The sequence below is a fragment of the Eptatretus burgeri genome, chromosome 4 (genome assembly GCF_056783735.1).
Source record: "Eptatretus burgeri isolate ZD-2024b chromosome 4, Ebu_testis_v1, whole genome shotgun sequence".
Taxonomy (NCBI): domain Eukaryota; kingdom Metazoa; phylum Chordata; class Myxini; order Myxiniformes; family Myxinidae; genus Eptatretus; species Eptatretus burgeri.
Window position 1 is genome coordinate 85302613 of NC_140964.1, and position 15922 is coordinate 85318534.

A 15922-nucleotide genomic window follows, 5' to 3' on the forward strand; every position below is an offset into this window, starting at 1 on the left:
CAGCATAGGCCAAATTTCTAAAATTGTCAATTTTCATCCGATTGATTTGAAATTTGAACAGAATTTTCATAAAATTGATCATCATATGTCACGTGGTGGTCTGACAGCCACATTGGATCGAAGGGAAAATCTTTGGAGGAGAAACCACTCAAACGATCAATGCAAAATTTAACTAACTGATCAACTACCAATGGGGAATATGGTTTGATAAAGGTGACATCATCGATTATGTGGTCTGGCATTCATATTGGATCAAAGAAAAAAAAAAACCTTAAAAAAACAAAAGAGTTGGCTTGCACCAAGTCCTTCTCAAAACTGTGTGGGGTATGTATTCAATGAATACCATCTCGTTCTTTGAGAAACGAGCATTAAGACAGAGCTGCAAGATACAGTCAGGGTTCCATAAGACATGCAGGAAGACATGCAGTATTTGCCATTGCTGACTAAGATCTCTTGGCACTTTTGCTCCAACATTCGGTATCCTCAGTCCTATACCTTTCTGTTATTCAACATCATAAAATCAATTACAAAAACAAGTGAATAAAAAAAATTTATGCTAAATTAAAAAAAAAACAATGTAGGGATGACAAACTACAGTGTAAAAACGGTTTTAAACAAGATCGGAATAATGTTGGTTTAGAGAGTAACTGACAGTATTGCCATCACATAACAATCCTTACATCACTGCCTCCAGACTATTGTCTATCTAAAAGTATTAGAAGCTCCTATATTTCAGTTCAGCATAAGTATAAGAAGCTCCTGCATGGCAAAATTATCTGACGGCAAAACTGTTAGCTACTCTCTAAACCAACATCATCCCTATCTTGTTTAAAACCTTTTTCAGACTGTAGTTTATCATCCCTACATTGCTTTTTTTAATTTAGCATAAATATTTTTATTCGCTTGTTTTACATGTGCCTTGCTCTTGGCTATCTAGAGAGGAAAATTTTGTTCTGATCTGACAAACGTTACTCGTGTTCTTGTGAAAAATGTTTAAATGTCAATAATTGGGTCATGACCTTAGAGATTAGGTCAAGGTCAAAAAAATTGGCAACCCCACGTACTTTTTATTTCCATTATTAATCCAAAATTTCATTCCAAATGTCTTTGTACATTGGCAGAAAAAAATGGAGAAAAACCTACATCGTGTTTTAGTTTTACAAAAAAGGGGTGTAAGACCTTGACCTTTAACCCAGAGGTAATGTAAATTAAGTGTAAATGCATCTTGCTCTAGGTCGAGGCTATCAAGGGAGGGCAATTTCCGTCTGATCAGGCATAGTCCAACAGCCAACTAGCTTCTCCTGGAAGTAAAGTATATACAATGTTTTTGGGTTGATTTGGGTCACCGAGTCCATAAATAATAAGAATCCGCTTGATGACACCCTGTCACCGTTGGGCATTTTTTCTAATTTGCATAAAACCAAGATGGCCTCTAGTGTTCGATTGAATATACTATAATTAAGATATCTCGGCTTCTAGAAGGGATTTTAAAACAATCTAAAATGTTTTAACGGGGCTTTAAGACATTAGGAACCCAATGGAATAACTTTTATTATGATTTGACAACTCCTTCATTTGCATAAATCCAAAATGGCCACCGTCAAACCTCTCGGGAGACCGGTTTCATGTCACCACGTTATCTAATTATTATTTTGGGCTCAGTGACCTAAATCAACCAAAAAAATTTGTATATATTCCACTTGCAGGTTAAGCTAGTTGGCTGCTGGATGCGAATAGGACAGTCCGCGACTTTGTTGTGAACTTCAAACAGTACATCCAACATAAACTTACTTCTAGCGATGTCTATCTCGTGTTCGACAGGTACCAGGATTTCAGTACCAAGAGTACGACCAGATGCAATAGAACAACAGAAGCAAGCAGAGTACATCGACTGGCTCTAGATACACCTCTACCCCCACAGAAAGTTGTCCTGACAGTGTCAGAAAATAAATCACAGCTGATGGAAATTATCTGTGAAGAGCTGACCAGAGACACTTCAGGGGAGACACTTCAGAGCTGACCAGAGACACTTCCATCGAGACTACACAATGACCCACAAACTTGTCATCACTAGCAGTAATAACACACCTGTTGAAATAAGTTATGGGGGAGTGGTGATCCACCGGGAAGACGTCTACATCTCATGAAGAGGCAGACTGCATCATTGTTCAACAAGCAGTAACAGTTGTGACTGAATGCCAAGTAGGCTTGTCAGTGATTGCAGATGACACCGACGTCTTCATCCTTCTGCTTCACCAGTACTTTGGTGCGACAGTTAACCAGTCACATGATCATGGAATCGCCGATTCATAGTAGAACCGTTATTGACATACAAACTACTGTTAAACAACAGCAGAGCATAGTAGATGGACTGTTGTCTATGCACGCCCTATCGGGTTGTGATACATGTGCATGCTATTTCGGTATTGATAAAGTCACGGTACTGAAAGTACTGCGAGAAGGCTACGCCTTGTCACTTTTGGGTGACATTCATGCATTGTTACCAGATATAACAAGACAGGCATCCAAGTTTGTGGCCCCATGTTATGGGCACAAGGACTGTAGCAGTATGTCTGAGGCAAGGAAGAAGTCATGGGCCACAAAGGTTGGAAAGGGCACCACAGCCATACCAAAGTTGAAGTCTCTACCTCCCACAACAGAAGCATTCCTGAAAAATGTCAAACGGGCACACCTGCAGGCAGCTGTGTGGAAGCACGCTTTGGATCTAGACCCTCCCTCGCTATATCCAACAGAACATGGATACGTTTGTGACGACAGTTCTAAGACTATGTTGCCTAAATCGATACATGAAGATGTTTCCCTTGCTCCACAAGAGATTCTGAAACTGATTCGCTGCTCTTGTGAAAGTGAAAGACCTTGCAAATCAGGAAGATGTGGATGTGTGAGCGGTAAACTACCGTGCACTGTATTTTGCAGATGTCATGCTGAGGACTGTCATAACGAACTGACTAAATGTGATGTAGCCTCTGATGCAGATGACAATTAGACATAAAGGTATTAATGTCAACACAGACAAATGAGAGGAACATCATGTTGATAACTGTGTGCAATCTCATGTAATATAAACTCTAATATCGCAGTAGTTAAAGGAGAAGAAATGTGAACGATTTCTTTATGCGCCATGGCTTGCTCAGCATAGACACTACTAGAACATTATGACTTTTCAGTCACTTTATTCTATGGAATGGATATCTGAAATTAGTTTACTTTATGACCTGGTGTCTGTCAGCTTAAATATATTCTAACATATACGTCAATGACAAACTACTAATATTATATTGAAGGTGTTCAAAGATATTGTCACCATTTAGATCAATCAAGTACAGCAAAATGTTAACAGATTGACAACGGCCTGATTGGAATATGCAAATGAGGCTAATATATTTAAATTGTAATATAAGATGTATTATATGGGACCTCTATTTTTTCAAAACACTAAAACAAATCATTTTAAATGTATCCAAAATTGTATCCAGAATGTGGTGACATAAAACCGGTCTCCCGAGAGGTTTGACGGCGGCCATCTTGGATTTATGCAAATGAAGGAGTTGTCAAATCATAATAAAAGTTATTCCATTGGGTTCCTAATGTCTTAAAGCCCCGTTAAAACATTTTAGATTGTTTTAAAATCCCTTCTCGAAGCCGAGATATCTTAATTATAGTATATTCAATAGAACACTGGTGGCCATCTTGGTTTTATGGAAATTATAAAAAATGCCCAACAGTGACAGGGTGTCATTAAGCGGATTGTTAATATGTATGGTCTCAGTGACCCAAATCAATCAAAAAACATTGTATATACTCTACTTCCAGGGACACCCCTAAAATCCCATTTGGCTGCCAGACTTGCTCACCTGAGTTAAGTTATGGTGAAAATGTTAAACTGTCTATAATTAGGGTATAACCTTAAAATTCGGTCAAGGCCAAAAAAAGTCAACCCCGCATACTTTCTATTCACATTATTGATGCAAAATATCATTCCAAAGCTCTAAGCCTTCATATGTATATATATATATATATATATATATATATATATATATATATATATATATATATATATATATATATATATATATATATATATATATATATATATATAACGCCTTCCTATATGTTGAAATAGCTCTAAGCCTTTCCCTATCATATAGCGGGAGATTTAATAACAGGATAATATTAGAACGGCACTTGGTAGAGCACATACATCTACCAGGCTGAATAGTTTATGTTTTGTATCTCACTGAGAGACCGGATCTGGATCCAGACCATAACCAAAGTCGAATCGGATTGTTCTTGTCACCTACCTCACTCATCCACCAAGTTTTGTCATAACCAGTCCACAACGTTTTGAAATATCATGCTATATGTCGTTTCTGGCAGCATCTCTCAATGGTTCCCATCGTCTGCTGCCGTTTTGGCTGCTGGTTGCATCATTGGGTAGGGGCGCAGCTATGCCGCTGATTCAGTGCCCCTATTACCAGTATCCTGATGCTCATTTCGCCCACCTTGGAAGGATGACAGGCTGAGTCCACCACCTGCTGTTAATTCAGTGGCCAACGGGGCTACGGGAATCACGTTAAAGATTTTTTTTAAACTCTCGGATCTGGATGCGGATCTTCACCACAATCTAATCAATTCGTCCTTGTCCATAACTTTTTGAGTTATCCTGTTCATAGACAAACAAACAGACAGGGGTGAAAACATAATCTCCGTCCACCTTCGTTGGCAGAGGTAATTAATGGGGAGAAAAATAATTCAGCAAATAGCTAATCTTGATGGTGAGGAATGCTACAGCAGTCGGTAAAGACTCCTTAGTAAATGCTTTCATTTTTTGACTTTAATCTTACATTTTGTCTCACACTTTAGCTGCCTGAGAACGTGATGAACTCCTGTACTGTGACATGTATGACATGCACAGGATAAGAACATTTACAAAATCAGGTCAATATTATTTATCACCATCCAAAAAGGCAAATAAAAAGGTCACATGACATAAATAAGTGTGCAGGTGATTTCGTCAAGCTCTTACCTTGCACTATTAATGTGATGCACGTTTCACCGGCTCTATGTGTGTTATTGATAATTCCTTCGATGTTTATTCTGTATTTCCCACTGTAATCTTTATTCACGTTTTCAAATAATAAAGATCCATTTCTTAAATTCTTCATAACGATTTTTTCCATTCTGTTATTCCCGATTCGCATCATTTGTGATGTCCCTTTTTTCCACCAATACCAACGTATTTCTTTAACCTCTGTAAAATTGTGGAACATATTCAAGAGAACCGATTGACCCACTGGTTTGTAGAGGATCTTTTGATGAAAGCGTACGCTTTCATCAGCTTCAGTGAACACTGTGGGTAGAGAAGGATGATGGGTCAGAGTCAATAACAGTATATTAATTTAACTCTCTTATTGATAAAATAATATTGAGATCCATCCATCCATTAGGACCATACTCTGTGCAGAGCGTTGGTGCCGCCGAAGCAGTCTCCTTGGCTATTGGGAACAATCCTGGACGGGTCGCCACTCCGACACAGTATACCAGCATGCTGGCACTCATTTTGCCGACCTCGGAAGGATGACAGGCAGAGTCAACCCCACCTGGTGTTAATTCAACAGCTGAGCGGGATTTGAACTCAGGACCCTCGGATCCCAAGCCCACTACCTTAACCATTAAGCCAACACCAGGCATAATATTGAGATGACATTCTACAACTTATTTAATGGCCCCCAATTACTTTCATGTGGGGTTGGCTGGAGAAGGTTTTCACCCCAAGTCTTTCAGGAACCGCTGAAGCTGACTGGGGTAGGAATTTGTAATTTGTTCAGTGTGCCAGGTGATAACTCCCCTAATCTTTGCAAAAGACACCGTGGCACGTTTAGTGTCCACCAATGACTACTAGTGCTGTCAGGCGGGTCCCCAGGCTGGACATCATTCCGAAGGACACATTGATATATCGCTAGGCATGTAAAACACAAAGATGACAGTTTATAGCTGGGTCGAGATTTGAACCCCTGGCTGGACAACTGAGAGGTGAGTGTGCATACCTCTGGGCGAGCATGCCAGCACATTATGTTGAAATAACGATACTAAAGGGTGAAAGTTCAAATTAACCTCACGTTTCATAAAAGTACTCTTTGTCAAGTGAATAAAAAAATCAAAATTATTAACATTATTACTGATCCCTTTATTCAAACAGAACTCCAGAAGTGCTTCAAGTGCTATGACGTTTTTTTTATTTCCAAAGATCAAACTTCAACAAAATGCATTCTATAAAAATATATTTTTTTTTATAGAATGCATTTTGTTGAAGTTTGATCTTTGGAAAAAAAAAAAAAACATTTATTCTGGCATGTTTTATAATTATATAATTATCAACAAAAGGTCGTGTTTCAATCGAAATAAATACATAACTAGTGTGATAAATGATACAAAATGCATTCTATAAATGAGAAAAAACTATGACTCACCCATTAAGGTCAAATACATCAAAATGTACAGACTTCTGGAAGTTTGAAACCTCATCATGGCGAAATCAAAAACTTTGTCACATTTAACTTTGTCGATTTCGACCTTTCGGAAATACCATTAGTGAAACGCCGAATTTGTACAATTGTATGAACAGAAAATGAGGTGGAGTGTTGACTAGTAGTGGATGGATGGAGGGCTAGTATGGAAAATGTGTGGTCAGATTAAATAGATATCAAACACTTCAGTCTTCGTATGTGGCATATGCAGGAACAGATTTTTACTGATATGTTTTGGGGGGATTTTTAACCTATGTTTTTCCCTGCATGCGCAAACAGATGGAATTGGCTGTTTAATACATGTTGGTGCATGGGGAGTCCTTAAGTGGTTGATCATATTTTGGCTGCTGCAGATTGTTTACAGGCTGCGTTATGTTGCTTGGTCGATTCAGAAAACTAGCTAACCCAACAATAACTGGCTATCACAAACTGTTGAAACTGGTGACAAGAGTGGGATTTAGACCGTTGGAAGGCAATTTGTTAGTCCTCCCCAATTTCCACAGACCATGTTTCCAAGGTCGCTTTCTTCATACAGAGTCGATGACTCGTAGAAGAGCTGTATAAGAGGACGTGGGAAACTCAGCTTGTAGAAGACAGCCACACCAGGAAGTGAAGGGAATTTTCCCAGATTCCAGATCCCAGATATGGGAGTTTGGTCTGGGGCATCGCCCTACTTCTTCTTCAGTTGGATGCAAGTCTTCTAAATCAGTTTTGTGTTCCAGGTGTTATAAATTCCTCGGCTTGGAACAGACACTCCTTTTGTGTTGGTTCACAGATCCACTTCTGTGAGGCGTTTAAGCACTGCTCTTGAATTGTCCAAATGCTTCTTTTTTGTATACCTTGTTGAGGCTCGTATGAGAGCAAACACACAACACACAGCAAGGAGGGCATGAGACAAGAGGGGCGGGCGTGGGATGGACAAAACAGTGGGGAACAAAGACATTAGGAGATCTGTGGAAGGGAGAGGGATGGGGCTGGGAACACGGGGTATACAAGATGGACGTTACAGGAACTTTCAGGAAGGAAAGCAGGGAATTGGAAGGAGATGGATTTGGAGTGGATTAACGGGAGTAGAAAAGATCGAGGATTTGGATGGGGGACGACAAGAGGTGGTGGTGAACAGCTGTTTTGAAGGCCTGGAGGGTAGAACGGGATTGAACAGAGTGAGGGAGTTTGCTTTCTGAATCACCTGTGATGAGAACGTCATCCAGATAAACTCGTACATGGGGAATGTTTTAAAGGGAATTCTTCATGGTCTCGAGAACTTTACATGGTTCTCTTTACATGGTTTACATGAGAACATGGTCTCGAGAATTAAACTCCAAGTTTAATTAGGTCAATGTGGGCCGTGAGTGCTGAGGACACACGAAAGGACAATCTATTGTTATCTGAACAAGCCTTCAGCTACATTGATTGTTAATACTTCTTCGATTTCTCATCAAAAGGTAGCTGCAGATAAATAGTGCTCCCTTCCAGTTTCAATACCCTTCCTCCAAACAATTTTGCATGGAGATCCCCAACACAAGGAGAAAGGGGGGAGGTGGTGTTATTTGTCAGTCTTAGCTTGCGTTAAACTTTTAAACTAATGCCATAAAAAAAATATAAACGGATCCACTGTCTTTCAGCACAGGCACAATGTACAGTTGGGGGGGGGGGGGGGCTAATACTAAAAATACTTTTGTCACACATTACGATACAACAGCATATTTTAACTGATTTTAACGTAACATCCCACATTGATATCGTAAAGTTCAGCAGAATAATATACACAGATGGTGATTAAAAAGTGCAGATAAAATAACCACATCCAGACCCTCATGATGTTCTTAACTCATACGTGCACAATCTCCTTCACGAGCCTATGGGGTGATTTTTACATTCCAGGGTTCGAACATCGACATTGTATGCAATGTTAAATTATATAATTATCAACAAAAGGTCGTGTTTCAATCGAAATAAACTTTCGATAAAACGTTTTTCGAGTTGTCCGTGCGTGTGTGCCCATGTTGGTTTTCATGTTCCCACAATAACTTGAAAACCACTGAAGGGACCTCAACCAAACTTGGCAGAATGACAGACTGTAATATAAAATGAACTGGTTACATTTTTGGTTCAAAAATATCAAAAGTCAAAGGTTATGTGACCTTTATTTGAATTTTTTTTTTTTTAAACTAATGAAGCTTGTGAATCACTGCAGAGATTTCAACCAAACTTCACACAAGGATAGAGTGTAATATAAATATGAACTGATTAAATGTTTGGGTTCATTACAAGTCAAAGGTCAAAGTTTGTGCCCTTTGAGATTGTTGCTGTTGTTGTGGAAATGACAACTAGTGTGATAAAGATGCTTAATATTGCATCGTTATTTCCTGAAATTGCATGTCTTGCATAAGCGTAAAAGTGATTAATTGCAATATGAGATATGAGTCACTATTATGTTTGGATGCCTGGTGTTGGCTTAATGGTTATGGTGGTGGTGTTGGGATCCCAAGGTTGTTGTTGTTCGTCTTTCGGCTGCTCCCGTTAGGGGTCGCCACAGCGGATCATCTGTTATGATCCGCATACTGATGTGGCACAGGTTTTACGCCGGATGCCCTTCCTGACGCAACCCTAGTCGCCTCTTACGACACAGGGATCAGGATTTGGGTTTCGCCATGATTCCGGACTGCTCTACACCCTGCCCAGTGCAGAGCCCCCGTCCTCAAGCGATCCTCCAACCCAAGCCTCCGAGTAGCCGGATTACAGGCGCACGCCACTACGCCCGGTTGTTGGGATCCCAAGGCCCTAAGTTCAAATCCTGCTTGGCTGTTGAATTAATACCAGGTGGGATTGACTCAGCCTGTCATCCTTCTGAGGCCGGCAAAATGAGTACCTGCTTGTTGGGATGATTGAGCCATTTGAGTATCCTGTGTTGGAGTGGTGACCTGTCCAGGAGTGTGCCCAATAGCCCAAGAGACTGCTTTGGTAGCACTGACACTGTTCAGAGTGTAGTCCCAATGGATGGATGGATGGATTATGTCTCGACAGATGATATCCACCTCTCCTTGTGTCTGTTTCTAAAACTGCCATCGCTTTTGACCTATTTATTAATGTTTTACCCTTTGGAATTTCTCATTTATGTTCTTGCAAAGCATCTGAGGCCTGGGCGAGGCACTTTTGGTGGGAGAATTGAAAGGTGCCATCCCTTGGATAATTACCATGGAGTTGTTTGAGTGACAGGTCTCTAGCTGTCGCTCCACCTCCCAGACTGGGTTCTGGGCCAATCGTGAATGAGATAGGAAGGGCAAATCACATCATGGCTGAGGGTGGGAGCCAGAGACTTAAAGACGCCAATGTTGTTGTGGGGGGGGGGGGGGGAAAGAACGTTTCCCAGAACAGGCTGTCTTGCTGCACCAGGCCCCAACTCAGACAGCCACATCTCTCATTCTGATCCTGATGGTTTGTTCCAGAGCCGCGGGAGGACTGACCAATGGGCGGATCACTGAACTATGAGGGGACCAACCTGATTCTGACAAGCTGTGCCATGCCAGCACACTTTTAGTATTTCTGTCTCGTCTGCCTCTTTATCTGTGTCTTCTGTGGTGAGCGTGATCTCGCCCTAAGGCATACCTAATTAAGGAATCCCAACTTTGTTGTTGGTCCCAAGGGCATGTATGCTTTAGTTGTCGGGTAACGGGTTTATTTACTAGTCTTGCCCCGAAGGGGATGCAGGACTATTGCAATGCCTCTGTCTGTGTCTGTGGGTGTGTGTGTGTGTGTGTGCATGCGTGCGTGCGTGCGTGCGCGCGCGCGTGCGTGTGTGTGTGTGTGTGTGTGTGTGTGTGTGTGTGTGTGTGTGTGTGTGTGTGTGTGTGTGTGTGTGTGTGTGTGTGTGTGTGTCCGCGTCAATAATTTTTGTTTTAAAAATGTTTTTCTCTGCAACCGCTTATCCAATCCAATCCAATCAAGCCAAGACATTAAACATAGGAGGGACTCCCCATGGATAATATTTTGTTGCTAACTCTGACATCATAGGTCACATGGTATGGCAGCCATATTGGAGAAAGGAAAAAATTTGGACATTATTTCCTCCAAAACCGCTTAACGAAAAAAATCGAAACTTGGCATACGTCATCAACTCCCCATAAGTAGTGGGGCAGATAACAGCAATTTTGAGAGGAATTGTGCAAATGATGATACAAGCATCAAATTTGGCACATTTGTTCTCCAGCGGATTCTCATCAAATCTGCCTGATTGGCCATTTGAAAATCCAAATTTTTTTTTCTAGTATAGTGATGTGTTGATTGTATAGTGTTGGCATCATTTGTTTTTGTTCATTGTTTGTGGTTTGTTGTAAATATACCTGGTCTCCGGGTGAATTGTGGCTGTTGTGGTTCTCTTTGGGTAGTGAGTTAACACCCACTTGGCTGGTAGTTGATCAAGGCAATCAACGCCTCACACTCGGTCAGCACCATCCACTTCCAGTTTGCTTGACCCGATTGATATGGGGCAGTGGTGCTTTGCTTATAACTTGGTTGGCCCGACGAGTCCTACAGAGTCGGGAGCGGAAATCAAAGGCTGCAACTTCCCAGAACCGCTGACTCAACTGGCCTCTGCGGTCGTGATTCAAACAACTTGTCAGACTTGTACCAGGCAACTGAGGAGCAACAGCTGCAACAATATAAAACCGAAAAACACGGGTGGACGGTGAAGCTTTGGCAAGGTAAATCCTCAGTCGACCTACGTGAGTATGTCTACTAATTACGTACTATTGGAATGTATCTTTCAGACCTTTATACCTTTAGACCCCTTTTGACCTTTTAGACTCTGTTGACCTTTTTAGACCCTCTTAGACCCTTTTCACAATTTAGACCCCTTGACCAATTTAGACCCTTTGAGACTGTTTACACTCCTGAAGACCTAACCCCCTATAGACCACTTTGACCCTTAGACTTTTTAGACCTACTAGACCCTCTTTCTACATGTTAGACCCCTTTAGACTCTGTAAACCCTATAGACCCCTTCGACCTGTAACTACTATTGCAACATACCCTTTGGACCTCTTAGACCCCTTAGACCTTTTAAGGAGTCTAAAAGGTCCAAAGATCCAGTAGTGTTGATTGGGTATCGATGCATGCTGTGATTCAGTGGTGTTGATTCGTCCCTCGGAGCATGAGGGCGGGGCTGTTGGAACCTTCAATGGTCGTGTGGAGGATGCTTGCTCACACTGAATGGTGATTACCCTGTCAAAGCATGGTTGAAATGAAGTGGTTTGGAAGTGAAGCATGAGAATGGATGTTGGAGAATGCGATACGAGAATGTGCTTTGAGTACGGAGCTGTGAATGTTCGAGAAGGGGGTTCGAGTACGAAGTGGTGAACGAGACTTTGCGAGTGAGGTTTGAGTACGAAGAAGAGCACAAAGTCGGGGAATGAGTGTTTGATAATGAGCAAGAGCTCTGGGGAGGGGGTATTTTACGAGTGGGGAGGGGGTATTTTAACCGAACACAATTACTATGGAGATAACTACACGATGGATCCCTTACGTGTTTAATGTAACTCCCCAGGATCTTCCAAAACCGCAACAATATAATGTACATAATGTGGAGCTAGTGGAGCTACCGTCACCAGACCCAGTTGCAGATCCATGATTTTAGGTTGGGGGGGGGGTGGAAATATTTACATTGCACTGGAAAACAATTTCGCTGAACAGAGCGAGGGGAACATTTTTTGTGGGTGTTTCCTTTTGTCATAAATTCTAAAGACTATTCTAAACATAGACAAAGAACGCTCTAATACATTTGAAAAGTCCTCGAATGAAAAAAAAACTTTTACTCAAAACTCAACATTTATTTCAATTGTCTCATCATAAAAATCCAATTGAATGTAAAGCAGACATTACAAAAAATGAAACAGATGACGTCATTATCAAAATAAATCGATGTCTCTGTCCTATTGAACAAGGTTTGACGTGGAAGTGACCATCTGCTGAACTTCTGCCATCATCATCTCTACTAGATGTGAATCACTTATAACAAAGTAGCTTCTTCTCCAACACATTTGATGCCAGTTGTATGACCCTGGAGAACTTCCCACGGTCAAAAAGCATGTTCTTGAACTTGAGAACACAGACTGATCGTGCCGAATTCAAACACACTGAGAGTGACTCTGGATAATTATCTGATAATTGGGATACCATTCCACTTCTTGGTTCGTGAATGGTTATGAGAAAAGAGGAAAATAAGCATCACAAATTATTCCGGTAATACGTTAATCACCAAGTATCCACCACGGGAACAAACTGAATGATACAAATCGGTTCCATGGTCAACGCTGCGGTCAACAACAGCTGTGGTCTGATACCCCCCCACCCCCCTGACCTCCTACCGCGTAAATCCCCTTCGACCCCCTGATTTTTAGATCCTCGTGGAGGATCTCTATGTCTTACTCACGTTGTTGTTCTTGTGGACTTTTTTGTTTCACAACCTACAGTTTTCATCGAAACTTCCTGAAACTTGGCATATTTCTGTAAAAATACCCCGCGCAGACAGTAACCATCTCCGATTTTGAAAATTCCTCAAAGAGAAAAAACTTATGACGTCAAAATATCTCCGCTAATGGAAATCGCCTAAAAAATTATCTCCGAAGCTCGGCAAGCTTTTTGAATTCTGTTTGCGGGAATCGAACAGGGCATCAGCAGAGACGAATTACCGCACATATGATACATCACTATGACGTCATATTTGTTTTTATGACGTCATTATTAAGAGGACGAGGATCTTAGCTCATTTGAGCTTGTTTAATTAGCGTAAAAAAACTTTGGTACATCACGGGTGATGTACATGTGTAGTTTCTGAGAAGAAAGCAAATACCTATTTGGGGTAACCCCCCCACCCCCCCCCCCGTAGACCTCTGGCATCCAATGTTTTTTTTTAATGCCGTGAGCAAACTTTGGTATATAACGGGTGATGGAGGTTGTGGTCAATTTTCATCGAAATCGTGTGTATAGTTTCAGAGAAAAAGTTGCAAGTGTTGACGGACTCACTGTCTGACGTGCCATTCCAGAATCTCCCCTGAGCTCCGTTCCAGGTGAGTTAAAAATGATAAAAGTTTCCTGAAAAAGAACTTCAATGCAGAAAGAGAACATTTGGCCCACGAAGCGTGTGCAATGGGTGCCAACCTATGGTCGTTTGTCCGTGTTTTATCCCACTGATAACACGTTAACTGTGCGAGTGGAGGAAGTTATAAATCCACTTATTAAGACGGCTTTGTGTGGCACACACATACATACACATATATATTGTTACGGATTCGCGCCCGCCGGCGTGCTGACGGCCACGTAACTCGAATCGCGGCACGTCGCCCACCGGACGGACAATCCAGTCGTGACCCTCTCGGACTAACGCCGGGAACCAGTCACGGGTGGACCTTTCGGTCTCACCGCGATCGAGCCAATCGGCCCCCGCGTGGGATAGGGTTGCTCGCCAAATTCGACCTACCTAAGTACCCACACGGAGGGTAGACCGGGCGATCGCACCTCGCCGCAGGTCGACTTCGGACACGGGCCACTTAAGCGACCCGTTCCGTACTATCGGGATAACCGAGCGGTGTTATCGTCGGCCTCGACGGTTCGATTAATTATCGGGCGTATTCAGCCCACTACCAACCCTTTACGTGAAGCAAGATGAGGATTCAATGAAAGAAATGACGAAGCGAAGCGGGAAAGCAGTTCAACATAAAGCACATTTATTCGCGATGAACGGAAAGCACACATATACAATTCCACCAAAAGCACATAGAAAAGGAAAAGAAACACAATGCAATTTTACACAAAAAGCAAATGTAAAAGCGAAGACACAATGCAGAGCTATCCGACTACCGAGCACACGGCAACACTTATACAATTCTACTTCACAGACGGCGCCGACAACACATACCCAAAACCAAGAAAAAGAACACCCTCAAGGATGAGGCGGGCCTGAGGCCGAGACCGGGTCGGGCCTACCCGTCTGGTGATGAGACGCGGAGCGGCGATGGTGCCTCAACTCCGCGGGCCTCGCGGACAGTGTCTGGTAGGGGGTGGGAAAAGGGGCCCCCTTGGTCGCACTATCTCAGCGCGGGGGGAAACAGGAGGGGGTTGCTGATGCTCGGGGAAAGGAGGATTTTTACTCTGTCTCGAGTCCCGCGACGAGCGTCTCCACCTCGACCAGGTCGCGCCGTCGGCCTCCCTGGTGTGCAGCTCCCGGCACCGACGCGAGCACCCCCTCGTCTGCCTTCGCCGCCTCTCCACAGCTCCGTCCTCTTCGCTCCGACTCCAACGCACACGACGACGACGACGACGACGACCAACCAACGACCAACGACGACTTCTTCTTCTTCCCAACTCCACCGACTGCGAAGTCTTAACTCAACTCTACTGACGAACGCGGTCGCATATATAAGCCCCGTGGCTTCGCCTTTGACCCCCTGCCTTCGACCTTTCACCTCGCTCCCCATTGGCCCGAGAAAAAGTGGGCGTGAATGCATTTTGATCCATGAATTTGCATATAGCGACCGCCCTCCAACGCCCTGGAGGCGGGGCCAAATCGCCCCTCGCTCACCGATTGGACGGAACAAAAGTGGGCGTGTGTCGTTTTTGATCCGTTTTTGGAGCGGAAAATCCGTGGTTTTGTACACGCTGTTCGGCGCACGCCCTGCACGAGTCCAACACCGGTACCTACAAGCGGCGCAAGAACGGTGGCGATGCGACGGTTGCGAGGTGTGACGGTAAAGGTCGTGGCTGTCGTGGTGAAGCGGCATTGTGGTGGGTGGTTGATGTTGTGACGACTGTTGAGACGTGGTTGGCGGTGGTACTCATGGCGGTTGGTCCAAAATAAAGATAGTAAAAGAAAAACGGCTATCCTGAAGAGTCGCAGCACGCATGAATGACATGTATTCCCACTAGACAACGGGTTTGGGCCTAACTACACATATACTTACCGAGATATCTCACCTAAGGGACCTGAATGGTGGTTTGCGAATTTGGTAACCACAACACTACCCCCTCCCCTTTTTACAGACTCGTCCCGAGTCGTCAAATTCTCGTGTGCCATCATGTGTTGTTTTCCCCTAGTACATTTTACCTACGGATCCCTGAGTGCGACATTCATGGTATTCGTGTCCCCAAAATAAATAACCTGAGGGCTGCGTAACTACCTCAACAAACTCACTCACACGGACGACTTAAATAAAATTGCCGGCGCTAAGACATACATGCCGGGGGCGCACTCATATGTACAGTACATCTTAACCTTAACTTACAAATTTTACACTAAACCATGGCCCAGGATCAATGAACTCTGCAAAAGAAAAGCAGTTAGCAGGGAGCCAGGCTGCTCGCATGCAGTCTCTGGCTCA

At 42.9% G+C, this 15922-nt stretch overlaps 1 protein-coding gene across 1 annotated transcript in view; it reads right to left on the reverse strand.

Moving 5' to 3' along the window:
* The window catches only part of LOC147028587 (cell adhesion molecule CEACAM5-like), a 58456-nt gene extending 51785 nt beyond the window's left edge, over positions 1 to 6671 (reverse strand). Inside the window, exons 1-2 of the mRNA XM_085879139.1 lie at positions 6492 to 6671; positions 5048 to 5371 (exon numbers count right to left, since the gene is read on the reverse strand). Coding sequence (XP_085735265.1) covers positions 5048 to 5371; positions 6492 to 6549 — 382 coding nt within the window. The 5' untranslated portion in view covers positions 6550 to 6671. The remainder of the gene's footprint in view (positions 1 to 5047; positions 5372 to 6491) is intronic.
* Positions 6672 to 15922: the final 9251 nt, after the last annotated feature.